The sequence below is a fragment of the Neopelma chrysocephalum genome, unplaced genomic scaffold, assembly GCF_003984885.1.
Source record: "Neopelma chrysocephalum unplaced genomic scaffold, ASM398488v2 Primary Assembly neopelma1_125, whole genome shotgun sequence".
NCBI classification, from domain to species: domain Eukaryota; kingdom Metazoa; phylum Chordata; class Aves; order Passeriformes; family Pipridae; genus Neopelma; species Neopelma chrysocephalum.
The window spans coordinates 467,591-484,114 of NW_020897787.1; the positions used below are offsets into that span (position 1 = coordinate 467,591).

A 16,524-nucleotide genomic window follows, 5' to 3' on the forward strand; every position below is an offset into this window, starting at 1 on the left:
ACACTGGTGAACCACAGGCTGTACTTCAGTAACACACCTGAGGCCTTACAAGCCAAGGTCTCAAATGTGGCTTTATCTTAAAACTCACATTACCAATCCACCAACCCAAGAAATTCAGGAACTCCACAAATTCTACTAATACGGCAGAAATGTTGGGACACCCACCTGGCCCTCTGCGTGCTTCCAAGGTCTGTATATGGCATTCACTGGAAAAACCTCCATGCCCAGCCCTCTCTGGATGCCAAACACCACAATATGCAGGCCCTTGCTGTCACGAATCTGAAATCCTGGGTGGTCCAACTCATACGTTACTACTTTGAAGTCCAGGTTGGGGTTCTGCAACCAGACAAAAAAGGGGGGTCAGCCTTATGATCCTCAGTACTGTCTTGTAAGAGCCCCTTCTTCATCAGTATTTTATCCAGCTTAACATTCACTCAGCTTTTAGCTGAAAGCAAGGGTTTCTTTTTAAAAAGAAAAGTATTTAGACAGTTGTGAGAATTTGATGTAAGTTAGTGTGTGAAACCAGCTTGTGAGATTGCACTACAGTAGCTGTCTATCCTTCCAAACATCTCATTAACAAGTTTTTTAAAAACCCAAACACATTGCTCCTTTCTTAGCATGCAAACCTATTCCTTTATCAGGCTTCCATGTGCCTTCTAATAAAAGGCAGAAGGGTCTGACCTGCTGGCAAGCAGAACTCACTTCTCCTTCTGCAAAACGTAAACTGCAAGTCCTTGAAAAGCACCTACTGCATTTTTCAACAACAATGTGAAACAATAAGGATGAGAGAGTTTGGGAGGGAACTGTGGCCACTGTGGAACATAAACCACTCACTTCAGAGACAGGTGAGCAAAAATACAAAGCTACTTGTATGGCCCAAGGTTTAGAAAAAATAATGGACCCCTGCATACTTTAGAGGGAATATACAGGAAAAAAAAAATCACAAAAAAATAAGGCAGACCAAGGAAATGGGACTCACATTTACCTGAGGTAATTACAAAAATTGCTGCTTATAAAGTGGTGGAAAAACTTTCCTATTTCTAAAGCATCCTCATACGCAAAAAGCTTTACAGCGTTGGAATGAGTGGCTACAAAAATAGTTTCATTTTCATCATTTATGCCTACAGTGAGAAGCTTTTCAAAGCAAGGTGTCTGATGCACAAAACATTCCCCTGCCAGAAATACGCTGAAACACAAAAACCCTCTGAGAACACATGCTGGAGTACGTGGGAGCAGCATGGAATAAATCTCAAATTGCACTCAAGTTACTCATTCAAGCAGCTTTTATTTCCCACAATTCCTCAAAATTTTCTTGTTCATGAGGAAAAAAACCCCAATCATTTTAAGTACAGTCACATTAAGGAGATTCAAAGCTATTCAGGCTGTTGGAGCTTAGAAAGCTTTATAATCACACCGAGACATGTCCTGCTTTCAGATATTCCACATAAAAGACCAAGATGCTCACAACACTTACCAGCTCTTTAAGAACATCAATCAAGACCTCCACGTTCCAGGTATGGGCTTGGGTTCCATCACTCTTATCCTTCCCATCACTCCAAATCCCACTGCCAGGAGCCGAAATAGACTGCAAGTCAAATACACTGAATTAAACAATAGTTAAAAATAAAGGAGTCTCAACACCCACTGGCTACAGAACTCCCCGCACTGGGAAGGCAGAATCAGAAGTTCAGACCAGTACTGACACCAGTTCTACACTTCTGAGAATCTTTCATTCACTCAAGTATTAAACACATTTGCAACAGAACTGATAGAAGTACAAGTCTCAAATAATACAAGCAATTGTTAAATTACTAGAGGCTGGCATTTGAACCCCTCTGTTTCTGCTGAAATATAATTCCCAGCCCAAGAGGCCACTCACTTGTAATGGAATCCCGTCCGTCAGTCCCGAGTGAGTGCGAGCCATCATCCCCAAAACCCTGGCAACCTGGGCAGCCGTGACTTCCCGCACACCAAACTGCATGATTATGTTGCGACATTCTTCAACACTAAGATGGCAACAAAACACACAGAGATCTTGTGAAGCAGTTTTCACCGTGGCACAACAGAGGACAGATGGAAACAAGGCCTGTGAGTACAGCTGGGACCACACACAGATTGTTGGGAGAAACTAATTGGAGACTAAAACTCAATTTCAGTCATGTAAGCCAAATGATCCCACATAACAAAATTCCAGGACAATCAAGAAGAAAAATTCAGTAGAGAGTCTGTGCAATTATTTCCATGCCATGTCTGCAGTTCAAAGCCAGGTGTACTGAAGTGACAGGGAGAGATGTTTCACAGCCTGTGCTCTGTCACAGCAAAGGCACAGGGTAGGTTTAGCACTTCCACATATTGACCTGTGATACAGAGCTTCAAAGACTCAAGTTTTCTGGTAGCTAAAAGTGAAACAAAGGCTTTGAGGATGCACACATTTCAAAACGATGACGTGCACTGCTCAAAGGTAAGCTGGGAACATTTGCCTTTTAGCCTGATGCAAGGCATGGCATCCCTGAGCAGAGGTCACCAGCAAAAACCTTCAAGGAGCCAAAAGAGCAAACAATGAGCAGGCGCTCAACTTTCAATTTTAGAACTGAAGGCTTTTTCTGCTTTATTTTATTTTGTGAACACTTCATAACTAGGCCAACAAGATTTATATAGCATCAATATAGAGATAAACTGTTTTATTAACAGGCACGTGCTAACAAAGGAAATAATTTTCAGTATCTTCCAACACACTTACTGTGTTTTTACTTCATGGTTTAAACAAACTCATGTTAATACCTTTGAGATTTGATCACCTCCCCAAAGTAGGCAATAGTCTGTCTCTTAAAATACAGAATCATTTATTTCTAGCTTATGCTTCCTAATGAATTTCCTTTACAAAAACAGGTTAGGTTCATACTGAGGGCTAAGACTAAGGCCCTCTTCAAAACCAGCCACACACTTGCAGGCTCCTGTTATCACTACCAGTAGCAGAGCACTACCCTAAATCCTGATAAACTGCATTCAAAAACTGAGCCAGCTTTGTGCAGATAGCAGGTATACAGCAGGAAGTTAACCTTTAATATATTCAAATTAACTCCTCAACAGACAGCTCCTGACTGAAGTCTAACTTCTCCCTCCCCTTTCCTAGTAACTGCTTCAATTCACACATGTATCTAAACAAGTCCAGAACTGCCCCTCTAACACTGCAGACTGGGGAGGGAGCAGGAGCACAGAACACTACTGAAGATGTGGGCAATGCATGTCTACCAAAACACACACAAACACAGGCTGAGACAGCTGAATCTTTACCAAAAGAAGCCTAAGCAGGCAAAGACTGATGCAATTGTCAAGATACTCCATCAATTTATTATCCTAATTAGATTCTACAGTTGCAAATAATCTCAATATTACTGATCAATTGATCAGTACCACACTAGTCAAAACACAATATAAACAGAAAGCCACTGCTGCTCAATGCTCTCAAAGTGAGATCACCTTCAGTTCTGCTTAACCCATGTCATATGGACAGTGAGCTAACAGGAGTCTGTCACAAGAGCACAATTCTTCCAAAAATCTAGTAGGATTGAGTTGGAATTTATGATTATCCAGGCAATTTTGTTTTCACTTAAAAAGGATGACGGTCAAATTCTAATAAAACCTTCACAAGGAATATGAATTTTTCTATGGAGCACTTCTTACCGTTACAAAATCCTACACAGATGTATTTTACACATTAGAAGAAAGCAAAATATAAAACAGGAATCCAAACAAATGACCTCAATATTTACTGAGATTGTAGTTACTTTAGTACTTTAGGTGTTCTTTACCTTTTGCCTCAAGAAACAAGAAAGAAAACCACCGCCCCCCAAGATGCTTGAAAATTACATTTTCCCACAAACCTTGCACAAAAGCCATAGCCAACTTCTTGCATGAAATCTGCCAGAGAACTCTCCATCATGGTTTTGGCTATCCCTCCAGAATCAGGCAGGATCCTGTCCATTAGAATGTCCCGTTTTTCAGGGTATAGAAGTGGTGCAAGCACCACAGGGCAACGCTCCTGGGGAAAATCTAAAGGCAAGAGTAAAAAAAAAGTGTTAAAAACCCCAGAACACCAGTTGCATGTAAAAGGCTATTCAAAATTATTCCACTGCTGTGCTAGAGTTGCCCTGCTCCTGCAGGAATCAAGAGGGTACTCATGCAGCATCCCTCCATCCCACTCTCAGTTCTCTAATGGCACTTGGATATTCCTAAAGAGCAAGACTAGACTAGGTTCATACAGGTTCACTGCAGCTGGTGTAAGTTTAGACTTAGATTGTGACTAACAGTCATCCAAAAAAAAGCACAGATCAGGAAACAATACAGCAGTCCACTAAAAGCCTCTCCTCCAAGTCAGGAAGTATTAGGAAACAAAGGATCTGTTATTAAGCCTAAGAAGTACAGGAAATCTAAGCCAGGCACTTGGGTGTGGAAAGAGAAGATACTCCCTTTTCACTTCTGGAAGGTAAAGTTTAAAAGAGACAGGTAACAAGATCAGGTGTGGGCATGGGAGTTGTGGGTGGGGCTTCCTGAGACAGGATTGTCTTTAGGATGACACATAATGTCTCCACACTCTCCAGGGCCAGTCAGGGAGAAGTTCCCAATTTCCCAAAGCAAAGTGTCAGGAATTTCAGAAGCTAATACACTAACAGGTTATATTTAAACAATAAGGACAAGTATTTTGCTTTTGTATACAGGGTACCTTCCTCTAGATCTGTGCAGAACCAAGGAGTGGGTTAATTTAAATTCAGTTATCATCCTGAGTTCAAATCCTCCCTATTCTGATAGGTTTACAGCAAACACTCATATTGGAAAGGAAGAGACTACCTTAGAGATAAGGTCCCCTGCAACGACCATTGTAGCTTCCAGGAAATGAACCAGAGTTTAACCCAGAAGCACCTCCCTCCCTCACTGTTCCCTCATGGATCCACATCCAATATAAACAGCACAGTGCTTCAAATGGCCATATATGATCTTATACTTCACAATGTAGGGGGGTTCTCAACTACAGCACACTGAACTCCTCTGATTAAACCCACAAGCAAACACAGACTGGAATATCCCCTACTTCACGTTTATTTATCAAACTTTTCAAAACCACATTACTGCTCACTGAAAGCAAAACAGTACATTATGGCCAATGCTAGAAAAATGTTATTTTTCTGTCAGTTCAGAGCTATGAAAATTTACAGAGTTCTGCCTCACCAAGCTCCCCACAACTTCAGCCCTCGGCACTGACGGCAAGTTACAGAATTCCCTTCCAAAGTTTGCATCTAGGCAGATTTCCTGAACAGCACCACTTACCTCTACGTAATGTTTTGAGGAAAGCGTCAATCTGCTCCTGTCCTACCCCAAAGGCTCCCTTCTGCCCAAAGAGGAGATGGGAGAGGAGAAGGTGCAGGACCTCTATTGCAATATCTTGGAAGCCACCTTCTTGATTTCCACTGACGTCCGCGTCAATGTAAGAGCGTAAGAGATCCGGGAGTTTCTGTTTGATAAACTGGGCAGCTTTGGGAAACAAAAGAGGCTCCAGTCAAAACCTGCAATTCCTTTTTAATACGAAGATTCATGGGTACCATTCTCTTAATTTGTGTTTGCCTCAACAGTTCAGATTTAAATACTCCAGAACTCAAATATTAACGGACAACTAAAATTTATCACAGTACCTCAAGCTGATTCATTATCTAGCAAGTCATTTATGAAAGAGACTTTCAACTTCATACAATATGACTGTGTCAGCTATTGCCCACCACTAATTGCAAGCTCAGGCCAGGCAGGAACACATCTACCCATGTAGAAAGCCCAGTACTGAAAAAGGGTGGCCCTGCTGCAGCACTTCAGAAGCTTCACTTACCAAAACCTCGTAGATCTGAGCTGAAAGAGTTCAGTAAAGCGAGACCAAATATCACCTGCAAACAGGAATAAACATTGTAGTAAGGGGCATCATCCTTTCTAACATGCTTGGTAAAAAAAAAAAAACATTAAAATATTTTTGAAATAAGTGTTTACCTACCTCTTGAACTTTACTTAATTTGATGACTTTACTCAATTGGGCAAATAAATGGGGTGAAGGCTTTAGACTCTGAAACAGGTAAGAAGAGTTAAATGGAAGTTGTTATGGGGTTAGTCTCATTTGCAATGTGCCAGGCTATCTAGAGTCCATTTGCAAGTTTGGAATATTAGTAACTATTCTGCTGTAGGTTCACACAAAGCTTATATGGCTAAACAAACATCTTTCAACTAAACTAAAAGCTTCTTCCATATACCCAACTCTTTCACTATCAAATCACTATCATGGCTTTCATATAAAAAAACCCAGGATCACTGATGATTTATTTTTGTTCTGGTGCCACAAACAAGACATAAAATACCAACATTAGATAAAGCTTTAAAATTAGTTTGCAGTCATTCTGAGTGACTAACAAAAAGCCCACACCAATTGGGCAAGCTCAATTTTTGAAGATTTTAGTACAAAAAGGGAACACAAGGGAAAACCAGCTGGTTTCCTACAGACCAATTCAGTGCAGCAGCTGCCAGTGGGATCCCCTTTGAGCATACAAACCTTCTGATAGTGCAAGGGATTGTCAATGGCGTAGGACAGCGTCGAGATAAAGTTTGGTTTTGTAATCAGCGACGCACACTCCTGGATCAGAAATTGAGTCTGAAAAGAACAAGATAAATTGAAGACTCGCAGTTTCGTAACAGGACAATAAAACAAAACTACTGTCCAGCTCGTGTAGTAAAAATAAACAGTGATAAGATATGTGTAAGTGCCCAAATTCTCACTAACATTAACTAGTTTCTTTTCATTCAAGCTTTCTTCAGGTTTGTTTTGCTTTTAAGACAAAAGTGATAAAACATATCACATGTGCAGTGTTTCATTTTTTTGTAATCATCCTCACATGTTCAAAAGAATCTAAGAGTATTGGATTCATGTTTATGAGCTAAAAAGCCTGTGGTAAAACTTTTTAAGGACGAAAACACTCCTGCCAATAGACACAGTCACCAGGAGAACTGTCAGTGGATTTGGACAAAGTTTTAAAAGACACAGAAAGGCTTTCACAACAGAGCATTGCATGTGGTAGAAAGAGCAATTGTACTGATGCTATCTGGGTTTTTTTCCAGATCAAGAGATTGCAAGAGTCAGATATCAATAACTTGTTGTCTTCTGACTTAATACTGCTGAAAGGTGCTTGCAGTTGAAAGGCCACGGATCAGAAATTTGTTTGAAGCTACTGCTTCTAACCTGCCTTTGTGCTTAACATGGATCAAATCCCACTGCAGATTTTTAACAACCACAACTAATAAACAGAGGCCTCAGTGCAAACTGTACCTGATGAAAATCTTTGCCACTGCTTTTACCATCGCCACTGAAATCCACGTGCGAGAATAGACAGCGTAGTAAATGCCTGTCTGCCTCGGGACCGTGCCTGTTCACAATCTGCAAAAAAGGATCAAAAAAACCAGCTGGGTAGCAAATAGTGATTACAGAGCAAGATCTGGGTCTGGTACCATGGATACTTCCAGTGGTTAAGTCATCTACAGTTTCAACAAAACCGCTGAGAATGTTCCTTCTTAATGAGTAACCTAAAAGCCAAGTCATTAACCCTACCGGCATAATAAAAGTATAAATGAAGAGATAAAGAACCCAGACACAAGTCACTGGCACAGAAGCCACGCATTTCAGGGGTAGTATTTTTAAAAAACAAAGTTAAAAGGGTTTTTGAGTCACCCAGAGGATGGTTTCAAGCCTCTCTGCCACCAAAGCAGCCCAGAACCCACAGTGCCATGGTCTCATTTCCCCCACTTTTCCCCACAGCTGCAGTGCCCAACTCCTCCAGAGCACAGCCCTGGGACAGAGTGCACCTCTGAGCTATGTCTGTGCAGCAGGAATTTATCCAGGAGACAAGCCATCAGCATCTCCACTGATCTTGCAGGCAGCTTGTACATTGTCTCCTGGGTGTGACTGACTCGACTGCCATTACTCCTGGGTCTTTTAAGGCACAAGGGAAGTTTTTTCTGCCATCTAAAGAAAAAAGTTCATCTCAAACTTGCTCATTAGCAAGCTTTAAAATAGAAGACCACATGCTGGACACTTGCAGCTGAGACCTTTAACCAAGTCTTCCCCAGTCATTAGAGCTCATTCAGCTGTATCCAATACCTGTCAAAAACAGGTGATCTACATCTGTTAATTTTCAACACCACCATTCATTACTAAACCTTAACATCACATTCTTGTTAGCACCCCCTACCATTTGCCTTAACTCTTGGCTACAGACCAGCTCATCAGCTTGTTGTCTGAAGCAGCTCCAGATTGTTTCAGAGCTTATTCATTTCTCTAAACCCCATCTAAGAACACAGCACTACTTGTTTTTAATAGAATCCATACTGGCAGAAATTTGAAGTCACATACCCAATAGTAGCTTGCCTCTTTTGTCCAAAGAGTAGAAGTTAATGACAAACCCAACTTTCATCTACTGGCAACATTTTTCTCATTGTTTCCTCCTCTCTAGCTGCAGGACACACGCCACAAGTGCCAGCACAAACCTGCAGCTGTGCCTCTGGCCTGCCTGCCTGCACCCAGCCCACTGCCTCACCCCATCCCCAACGCCCTTGTAGTTGCTTTGTGCAAAGAGACAAACAGGGCTGCTTCAGGCTCTGATGTTTGATTGTTTCCATCTCCGTTTTTCTTCTGTTACCTAAGACACTGTGCTTCCCATTCCCTCACAACCTGCTTATTCCAGTGGCTGCCAAGTTTTGTTCCGCTGCAAAGGAACTTCCAAGTCAGATCTAGCTCTGCCTCTGGATCAGAGGCTACAATATCCATGTCTGTGGTATGTCAGCCCAGAGTTATGGATATACACTTACAAGACAGTGTATCCAGTCATAAAATAAGATCTAAAGACTCAGTTTTTACCACAAGGGTGTCCCAAGCACTGGCACAGGCTGCCCAGGGAGGTTGTGGAGTGTCCATCCATATTCCTGGGCGATCCTCTCTAGGTGACTGTTTGAGCAGGAGGTTGGACCAGGTGATCTCCACAGGTCCCTTCCAATCTCAACCAGTCTGTGATTCAGGATAAAGTTTGAGCCACTTGCATTTGGAATTATCACACAGGAACTAGTTGGATTTTGTTTAGACAAATGCATGATTAGATCAAAAAATAACTGTGTCTTTCTAGATTCAGGAAGTTTTGCTTTCCTAGATGAACCTGTCTGCAAAGCCCTTCCCTCCTCTCTGACCAGGCCCTCCTTTTAAAGGAGACCACAAAAATTCACTTCAGAGGAAGCCATTCTTTAGAATTTGTGTCTGACAAATGCATAACAGGTTCTCTTCAACATACATTTTTTTTTAAGCAGAATTAAAGCATCACCTCTGTTAAATGACTACTGACAGCACATCTACAAAGGAATTAGTTGCTCAAGCTTTGCCACTGTTAAGCTTGAGTGATGTATTTAAATTCAAGTGTCATTTTGGTCACTTGTGACAAGAACAACTCCAAGTATGGATTTCCACATCTGTACAATCATTAGATGGAAGCATTGTAAAATTGTGTGAATCATGCTCAAACATTACACCAAGCAGTGTACCATGAGACAGACTTACAGCATTTATAATCTCTTCAACTAAGGAAAAACTGCACTAGCAACCAGAGGTAAAGCAATACCAGGAGAAAAAGGAAAAAAAGACAATGGATTAAGATGATTTTAGAAATTCAGTCTTGAAATCCTAGATCTGTCTCACAACCCAACCTACACAAACCAGCCATTTCCACACACCAGGTTCCAGTCTCACCACAGTGAGTGGAACAGGCCTGGCGTGAAGGGTGAGGGACAATCTGCTCGTTTTAAGACTCCAACTGAATGGCAGATCAACCACATCTTCTCCCAAATCAAAGGAATGTTTATTATCCTTTATGCAAGTGTTCACCTGACAGATCTGCAAGTCATGCTTCAGTCACACCTCGCTGCAGAAACCATCTGTTCAAAAGCACAGCAGTGATCACAGATAAGACAGTGGACTACTGAACTTGCAAAAACATGGGAAAGTTACAGAACTTACAGGAAATCTATTCCATCTCCATGCCCTACGTTTAAAGCAGTGAATCACCCTCCTCTCACCTTGAGATAAGCAATGAATGCACTTTTACAGATAACAACTGTTATCAGAAACTCACACTGCCTAAGCCCTCTGGCCCTCTGATCTGATTCAAATCGCTGCAGGATCAGAACTGCTGGAGGAAAAAAAACATTTAAGTGGCCCAGCTGTCTGCTGGGAACTGAACTAAACCAGTTTCTAAAACTGGCTCAGTAACATTCACTTCCTCCTAAGCACTCCTCTGTGGATAATGCTTTTCAGTCCACCCTGCTAGTCAGAGCTATTTTTAAAAAGGTCAGTTAAACCAGAATTCTTGCACAGATCACAGATATTTGGGTCTCAACATACAGTTACTCTGCCTGCCTTCTGAAAACCCAGGGCCAAGAAAATCAGCTTGGCTTCACAACAAGCCATGCTTCACTGAATGAGAAGAGGGACAAAAAACTTCCACCTGAGGTAAGTGAAAGCATTCAGATGTAAATTACCACATATTCACGCTTTCAGTGCAACATCTCAAAATGTGTATGTTTTCCTTCCCCACAGTGTTCTGCAGAATGTCCAAAACTTGAAAGATTTAACCTAGAGGAGTTAGGAAAGCTTTGCCCCAGGAGCAGCAGTTAATCCTGATATTCATCTACAAAGTTAACACTGGTCTGGGCTCTGAGCTGCTGTATTCCATGACAGATGAACCAACAGGAGTGTCAGACACGCACTGGGCTTCCCAACACCACAGAGAACAGTCACAGTAACACACCAGAGCACCGCAGAGCACAGTTCCAACGAGAAGAGAAACTCCGTTCAACACTCCGGTTCTCTTTCCAAAATTTATTTTGTAGCACTTTTGTCTCCCTTTACTTACATGCTGTATTTCCTGCTGGCTGGCTCGGTAGTTTTTCTTGGTTAAATTGTCCACCAGGTAGCTGATTTGAGACAAGGCCAGCGAGAGCGAGTCAAGATTCATTGCTGGTTGGGGCGGAAGCAGGCGGCCGAGCCCGGCGCAAAATCACCATTATTCCCCTTTAGTCACCTCAGAGACAGGTCAATTTTTTTTCCCCCAATTAGCCTGTATTTGTTTCTGTGTTACTTTCTTCAGCTCTTCTTTCTCAGTTGTCTTCGTCTGTTCTGAAACATGGCACCTGAAAAAAACAGGATCACGTTAAGCTTCTGCAGCAACGTCACATAACTGTGCCCGCGAGGAAAAAGAAGCACTATCAAGTTTTCACAACACAAGCTTAGTTGTTTCCACACTACCCGACCACATTTATTTGTTTCTGCATTTTGCCAGTCTGAAAGAGCCAGCAAACAGCTCAGAGAGAAGAATGACTACCCTTTCAGCACTGTGAGAAAGAAGAAAATGAGATGAATAATGAATTAGTTACCCCACAGCAACAATCAGAGGTCAGAGTCATTCAAAGCATCGATCGCAAGTTTATATAAAAAACGTGCTTTTACCATCTCCTCAATATTTTGCCTCGGCTGCATCCAAGCAGTATTGCCTCAACCCTGCACACCAAAACAAGCAATTGTGAATGAGCAACACACAAAGAACTGCAATAAACTAACCCTAACATTTGGCTTATACTGAAACAGCTTTCCAGTGAGCTACAACAGCAGAGCTTGCCAGCTTAATAAATTTCTATGACAACACAAAACTTGGCACTTGACATCTCATCTGTTAAATTACAGATTGCCAATGTGACAAAACTGCATCCCAAAGCAAGTCCTGCATATCCAACAGCCTGAGGAATCTCAAAGGAGGCCCTAAGCTGCTCCACGAAGCAGCACTGTACATTATCAGAGGTAGAATCAAGCTGGAAAGTAGCTGCTTGGAAACTCTACTCGATCAAAACACAAAGGTCACTGGGCTTCATGCCAAGAGTCTGAAGATCCCTTTTTCAGAATAAAAACTACTGCCTTGCTGTCTTGGCTCTCCAGCCAAAACCACCAGTACACGATTTCTGCCTCATCATGGAGATGGATCGCCCGGCTGATGTGTTCGCTTGGCACGAGGAACACCGAGGGCAAACCAGTGCAGGGAGCAACTCCTGCAGCAGCTCCAGGGCCACCCCTCCTCCTGGGAGACCCCACGGGAGCAGCAACAGGCAGCTGGATACAATCAGAACTCTTCTCCTCATCTCCCTTTATATTTCATCGTTCACACTTAGATCCACACCTTATTTGACATCTGCCTACATTTCAAAGCATCAACAGCAACAAACCTTATCAGAGACAATGAAGATCATTCTGCTCTCTCGAGAAGTTTATCATATTAAATAACTATATGTGTAAACTATTTGTAAGGAAAGCCAAATTAACCGACTTCCAGACTTTCATTATGCCACAGTAAAACCCTGCCTACCCCAAGAAGCCATGAAAGATCCTTCTTATGCAATAAAACTCACATCTCATGAAGAACAAATTTTCAAGCAGTAATACTGAAAGCATTCTTCAATCACAAGGCAGTTGGGCTCTGAAAGAATTTCAGGGCACGTCTAAAACTGCAGTGAGAAGAATTACACAAAACTTCCATTTCTTTTTAGTACATCTGACAAGCTAGAATTCATTACCTTCACACACACTTTAAAAGGCCACTGACCATGAAACACCTTTGCAGAAGGGAGGACTGACACAAAAGTTTAAAAACATTTCTCAGTAGCACAGTATCCCATTTTTTAAATTTTTAATAATCCTAAAATTCATCTTTTGGAATAATCCAGAAAATGTCACTAGGCATGGCAAGTACACACTTTCCAAGACAACCTTACTGGCAAGGTTTAACATACATGACTGGTATGAAGCTTCTGTGAAACATTTGTTAAAATTCAAACAGACAGACCCTGGCACAGTAATTGCACCCATCAAAGCCAGGCAGGCAGTGAGGGGAATCCAGTCCCATCAGAGCACCAGATTTCAGTAACCAGCCTGAAAAAACTCAGGGGATGTTTGAAGCAGGACTCAAGAACTGGACACAAAGCAAAACTTCAACTCGACTTTTTTTTTAACAGTAACAGAACTTGAAGAGTTTGCTCAGACCAATACAAATAGCACAGCAATTCACACCTACTCCACCTAAAAATCAAGCTTTTTGGTACTGGAATTCTCGAGTTGGGCTCAATCCATAATCTGATCCTCCCTGCAGAGCAGGGACACTGACTGTCCCGCCCTCCTATTAGCATCTCTGTTGTCTCCCCCAAAAGCAGGGACTACCATCTCAGCATGCTCTGATTGCATGGAAGCACAAGAAGCTTTGCCACTTCCCAACTGCAAAACCTGGCAGTGCTACCGGAGAACCCAAGCTGGAGGCAAAATGGGATTTTCCCTTTCAAGGAAGCAGAACAAGAGCCTGAGCAAACACGGCGACTCAAGGACAGAACACAATAGCTGAGGAAACAGCTTCTCACTTACGTTCTAAACATATGGATTGCACGGAGTGTGTCCCGACACACGGCAAACCCTGACAGCTCCCACAAGCACCACAGGAACAGCATTTCAGAGGTTCAAACACCACAACTTAGAAGATACACAAAATCCGAGGAACCGAGGGAATCCTGCCCGGAAAGCAGAACTGCACAGGTACCTCTCTGGTCATTCAGTGCAAGGCTAAAATTCAATTACTAGAGCACTGATTAAGAAAGCTATGAATGCTATGTGGAGCAGCCTTTATTTTTAGATGCATATATCCTTTGTGGGAATGAATCTCCCTACACCGGCCTCAACCATTCAGGAAGCTTTCAGTCCATGGGACAAACCTGCCAGATTCAGACAAGTCAGGCTTCAGCCACACGGATTTTATAAAAAAAAATTTAGATTCACTGTCAAAATTAGCTACTTTCAGTCACAGATCCTATATTACAGTAATGGATTAAGATACTAGACACAGGACTCGGGAGCTCTCACAATATTACCATTTTATATCGTGCATCACAGAGGTAGAAAATATTTACCAAAATCTACAGCCTGATACACAGCCTGAACACACTCTAAGGAAAACAAGAGGCCATCAGCAAAGCATTTGGCATTTCAGTGGGTTCTTTTCAACAGCAGAATTCTGCTGGGTTATTAAAACACAAATGTGATAAAATTTTAGGCATGAATTCAAGAAGCACAAAATCGAAGGTCAATATGAAACCAGCCACCAGGTGCGACAAAGACACTCCCTATTAACCAGAAATCACCAGGAGTAACTTCAGCCTTGATGCTGAAGTTGACAAACCTGAAGTCTTCCATAAACTCAGGAACAGCCTTACAAAGAAAGTAACTTCAAAATAGTTAAAGCTGAACTTTGGAATATTTTTCAGTATTTTGCAGAATTAACTAACTATTCCCGCTGTGTTTCAAGAGCTGTAACGATTTTAGGCCACACATGCTGCATGTGGAGGATAAAACAGCTCAAGTGACACAAACAGCAACGTGTTCACTGATTAGGTTCTAAACTCCTGTCAAAAAACATCACAGAAAACATGCTGAAGGAACCACTGCTAAGCCTGCTCTTCAGAACTGTCTCTTACTCTCTTTTCAAACTCACACACAAAGACAACACATGGAAGAGCAGCACACACCTCCAAAGCCCCACATGGGAAGCAATCCAAGGGAGAAAGGAGGGTTTGAATTACACTATACTTTAGATTTCAGGACATCTACCACCTTGAAAACTTCTGAGAGAAAAACCTTGCAGTCTAAGGCACATTAGCAGTAAAATAAGTTCCCAATTAGTTTGACCAGTTCAAATGTAGGTGTTTACACATAGAAGAGCCACCTGAACATGCTATGGACTGGAAAGCTGCACACATTCCAGTCAACTGGAAGTCACAATGGTGTGGCTGAACTAAGCACCAATATTGTTTCCACACACTCAGGCCAGCTGAGTTTCAGGTTTGGAACCTACCTCAAATACACCACACATGCACCAAGCATGACATGGCTGCTTCAGGCATCTCACATCTCAACCTGGACTGTTTTTTTTAAAAAAAAACCAAGAAACTCTCACTTCCCACTTCAAACATTGCAGCATAAAGTTTCTGCTGGAGGAAAGGAAAGGAGGGACCTGTTCTCAAAGGCTTTGTGCTGTTTTACCATCCAAAAAGTGTTTAGAAACAGTTAAATGGTATTTTAAAAGTCAAAGAACTGCAGTATTTATACAGTGGGGATGTTTATCGGAAAAAAAAAAGATAAATCTGGTTAAAATAGTGATGTCCTCAACCAAGATTCTCAGTGATAAGAATTCTCAACGTGATTTAGTGATGTCCCATCAAGGGGTCACAAAATATCACTGTTCTCTATTCCTAAGTTATGTTTACACAGTTTCTCCCCCACTTGCTCAGCTCAACACCAACAGTAGCCACTTCAGCATCAATTAAAATGAATTAAACATCTCCAAAGAGGAGAGACAGGCAGACAGCAAGTTGGCTATGAGTGGTTTGGAAACACCAAGCCAACAGCATCAACAGTTAACAGGGAACTTGAAAGCAAAAAGGCAGAAAAAAAAAATCAAGGCAACAAGCCTAGAAAAGACAAGCAAGCCTATTAGCAACTAAGTTTGCTTCCTGTTTAGAAGAGTCACCCCACCTGGACTCACCCTACCTATAATTTCAGCCAATGCCAAAGTAGTTACCTTAGAAACAGGAAGCACTTCAGTTGTGTGCACTAACAATGATTTGTCAGGGTCACACCTGTTTTGTTACCTGCTTAAAAAAAAAAAGAAGTTCCTGAGAGCAGATGCCATGCTTTATTGCAACAAGTGGGAACCAGAGACAGCCTGAGCCCATGATGTATCAACATCAAGGGGTTGTGTTTTTAGTACTATCTCACTTCTGTTGAAAATACAGTCCAAATTGCTCGTGACATGTTGAAATTAAACTATGGCTACTCGCTAAACCTCTTGTTTAAGGAGCAAATAGTACTAATCCAAGTTACAGAACTACTGCAAAGGAGGCATTGTACCCATACAGCATCTGTCAAAACACCCAACTGTTGCTATTTCTAGTTTCGAATTAAGCGAGTCCACTTCACTGGGCAGCGTGTTCTTAACTGGAGGACGGCGGCGAGACGGATTTCTCCCGTGTGGTCCGCAGGGAGGTTATGTCACCGGATTATTTACTATCGCTCACTTTTTCCGTGCTTTCTGCGGGCAAGTCACAACAACGCCGCTCTCCTACCGAGGCCGCCGGGCCCGGCCCGGCTCGGAGCGCTCCGAACTCCACCTGTCACCGCCGGCGCCACACGAGCCGAGGGGGAGAGATGAGAACGGCCCGAGAGCCGGCGGCTTCCCCGCCACCTCGCCACGCCACCGCCTCCCCCTGCCCCGAGCGCCGCGGGCCGGGCGCACCCGCGGGCTTCGCTCTCGGCCGCTCCCGCCGTCGCTCCGCGGCGGCCGCAGGACCGGGCGGCGGGGCGGGGAGGGCCGCGGT

The 16,524-nt window shown here is 42.6% G+C and overlaps 1 protein-coding gene across 8 annotated transcripts in view; it reads right to left on the bottom strand.

The window, feature by feature from the left end:
• CNOT1 (CCR4-NOT transcription complex subunit 1) overlaps positions 1-16,524 on the bottom strand; it is a 60,342-nt gene that overhangs the window by 38,653 nt on the left and 5,165 nt on the right. For 7 of the 8 annotated variants that reach the window (XM_027698374.1, XM_027698371.1, XM_027698370.1 and 4 more), the window contains exons 2-11: positions 10,977-11,253; positions 7,355-7,462; positions 6,584-6,682; positions 6,035-6,103; positions 5,876-5,930; positions 5,326-5,529; positions 3,885-4,053; positions 1,880-2,006; positions 1,475-1,585; positions 166-336 (exon numbers count right to left, since the gene is read on the bottom strand). In XM_027698374.1, the coding sequence (XP_027554175.1) occupies positions 166-336; positions 1,475-1,585; positions 1,880-2,006; positions 3,885-4,053; positions 5,326-5,529; positions 5,876-5,930; positions 6,035-6,103; positions 6,584-6,682; positions 7,355-7,462; positions 10,977-11,078 (1,215 nt within the window). In that variant the 5' untranslated portion in view covers positions 11,079-11,253. Of the gene's footprint in view, positions 1-165; positions 337-1,474; positions 1,586-1,879; positions 2,007-3,884; positions 4,054-5,325; positions 5,530-5,875; positions 5,931-6,034; positions 6,104-6,583; positions 6,683-7,354; positions 7,463-10,976; positions 11,254-16,224; positions 16,306-16,524 lie in introns of those variants that run through there. The other variant, XM_027698368.1, reaches the window with a different exon arrangement.